The sequence below is a fragment of the Nestor notabilis genome, unplaced genomic scaffold, assembly GCF_000696875.1.
Source record: "Nestor notabilis isolate BGI_N333 unplaced genomic scaffold, ASM69687v1 scaffold28983, whole genome shotgun sequence".
NCBI classification, from domain to species: Eukaryota; Metazoa; Chordata; class Aves; order Psittaciformes; family Psittacidae; genus Nestor; species Nestor notabilis.
The window spans coordinates 6,657-8,352 of NW_009921936.1; the positions used below are offsets into that span (position 1 = coordinate 6,657).

Sequence of the window (1,696 nt, forward strand, 5' to 3'; positions counted from 1 at the left end):
GAATCCGCACATTCTCCCCCTCCTGCACTGTCTGGCCTGCATGTAGACAGACACCAGCATCAGCATCAGCACCAGCACCTCTCCCAGCCCCAGCTGGTTGCCAGCCCTTGGGTGCAGCCCCCAAGGAGATGTGGAGAGGTCTCGCTGCAGGGCCCTTGGCAAGCTCTCTGGGGTTGGGGATTACCAAAATGGGTCCAGGTGACCGTCGGGGTGGGAGTCCCGCTGATCATGCAGTCAAACCGTGCTGTCCGCCCTTCCACCACATCCACATCCTCCAGTTTGCGGGTGAAGAGTGGCTGCACAGAGGGCTGCACTGTCAGCCGGGCGCTGCAGGTCAGCTCATCTGCAAGGAGAGCAGGCAGGGGTGAGCCCCACGCAGCATGCATGTGTGCAGGGCAGGAGGCAGCTGAGACCCTCCTGCTGCAGAACCAGCAGACAGTGCGGTTGTAGCTGAGTGTACCCCATGCCCAGTGGGGTCTGATCCCGGGTGTGCTGGGTGCCAGGGGCAGTCCCCACATGGGGTAGGAGGAGTACAAGTGTGTGCAAGGTCCCCATGCACAGGGCTCTGCTGGCAGGAGGGTGCCTCTTTGCCACCCGCACAGCAGTACAGATGCCAGCAGCAAGGTGGGGTGGGAGGGTGCCTTGTGCTCCCCATAGGGCAGGAGGTCACAGCTGGCCTAACCCCATGGGGACAGCAAGGTGATGCTGAAGCAGGCAGTGCCAGCAGTGTGGGGCACAGGGGCAGTGTGGGGACTGGATGCTCCAGTGAGGGACTGCTTTGCAATGATGGTGTCATTGCCCACCCTGGGCAGGGACTGACACCATGCTCAGGCACAGCCTCACCTCCCTGCACCCAAAACTGCTGCTGCCCTCAAATCCCTGCAGGCATACAGCCCCTTCCATGGAGGAATGCACTGGCACCAGCTGCAGGGTGCTGGGAATGCACCCATTGCAGCCTCGGTCACTGCCAAGGGGCTGCCCAGGCCAGCTGGAGAATGGGAAAAGGCCCTTGTCCCTGCCCCCCTGTGGGGAACAGAGGCTGTGGGCAGCATGCACAGGCACAGGGGATGTTGGAGCCATGGGACAGAGGCCAGGTCCTGATGATCTTCCTCAGCTGCCACCAGTGATAGCTTGAGAAGGTGGGCAGTCCTGACCCCCTGCCCATTGTCCCTGCCACCTCTCAGGCCAACACAGACAGGCCAGTACTGGAGCTGGGTGCCTGGAGGCTCTGGAGACAGGAGACAGGGACAGCTGGGCTCCAGGGCTGCATCCAGCTGGTGCAGCCACAGTGCAAATGTGTCTCCCCATGTTTCAGGGAGCTGCAAGCATGCTGGCAGAAGAGCTGAGTGGGGCAGGGCTCAGGGTGCTGCAGCCCAAGGGCTGGTGCAGACCAGGTTTCCCAGAGGTGAAAGCTCCCCAGCTCCTAGGGCAACCCCTGCCTCCCTTGGCCCCCACTTTCAGCACTCACAGCTACATGCCAGGGGGACCACAGCCCTGACCCCAGGAGCAGGAGGGACTGCCCACCCTTAGCAACCCCTTAAGGCCAAGCCCTGAGCGATACCCCGCCCAGGGAGCTGCGTGACCGCCGCTTACCTTTGGCAGTGCTGAGCTTGCAGGTGTAGATCCCGCTGTCGTTCTCGTGCACGGAGGTGAGCAGCAGCTTGCACTTGCGCCCGTCAAAATGCATCTTGCATTT

At 62.3% G+C, this 1,696-nt stretch overlaps 1 protein-coding gene across 1 annotated transcript in view; it reads right to left on the bottom strand.

Annotated features, from left to right (window-relative positions):
• LOC104403289 (striated muscle preferentially expressed protein kinase-like) overlaps positions 1-1,693 on the bottom strand; it is a gene marked incomplete at both ends in the record, with an annotated part of 8,251 nt that extends 6,558 nt beyond the window's left edge. The window contains 3 exon segments of the mRNA XM_010011370.1: positions 77-167; positions 169-343; positions 1,594-1,693. Coding sequence (XP_010009672.1) covers positions 77-167; positions 169-343; positions 1,594-1,693 — 366 coding nt within the window.
• Between the last annotated feature and the right edge of the window lie 3 nt (positions 1,694-1,696).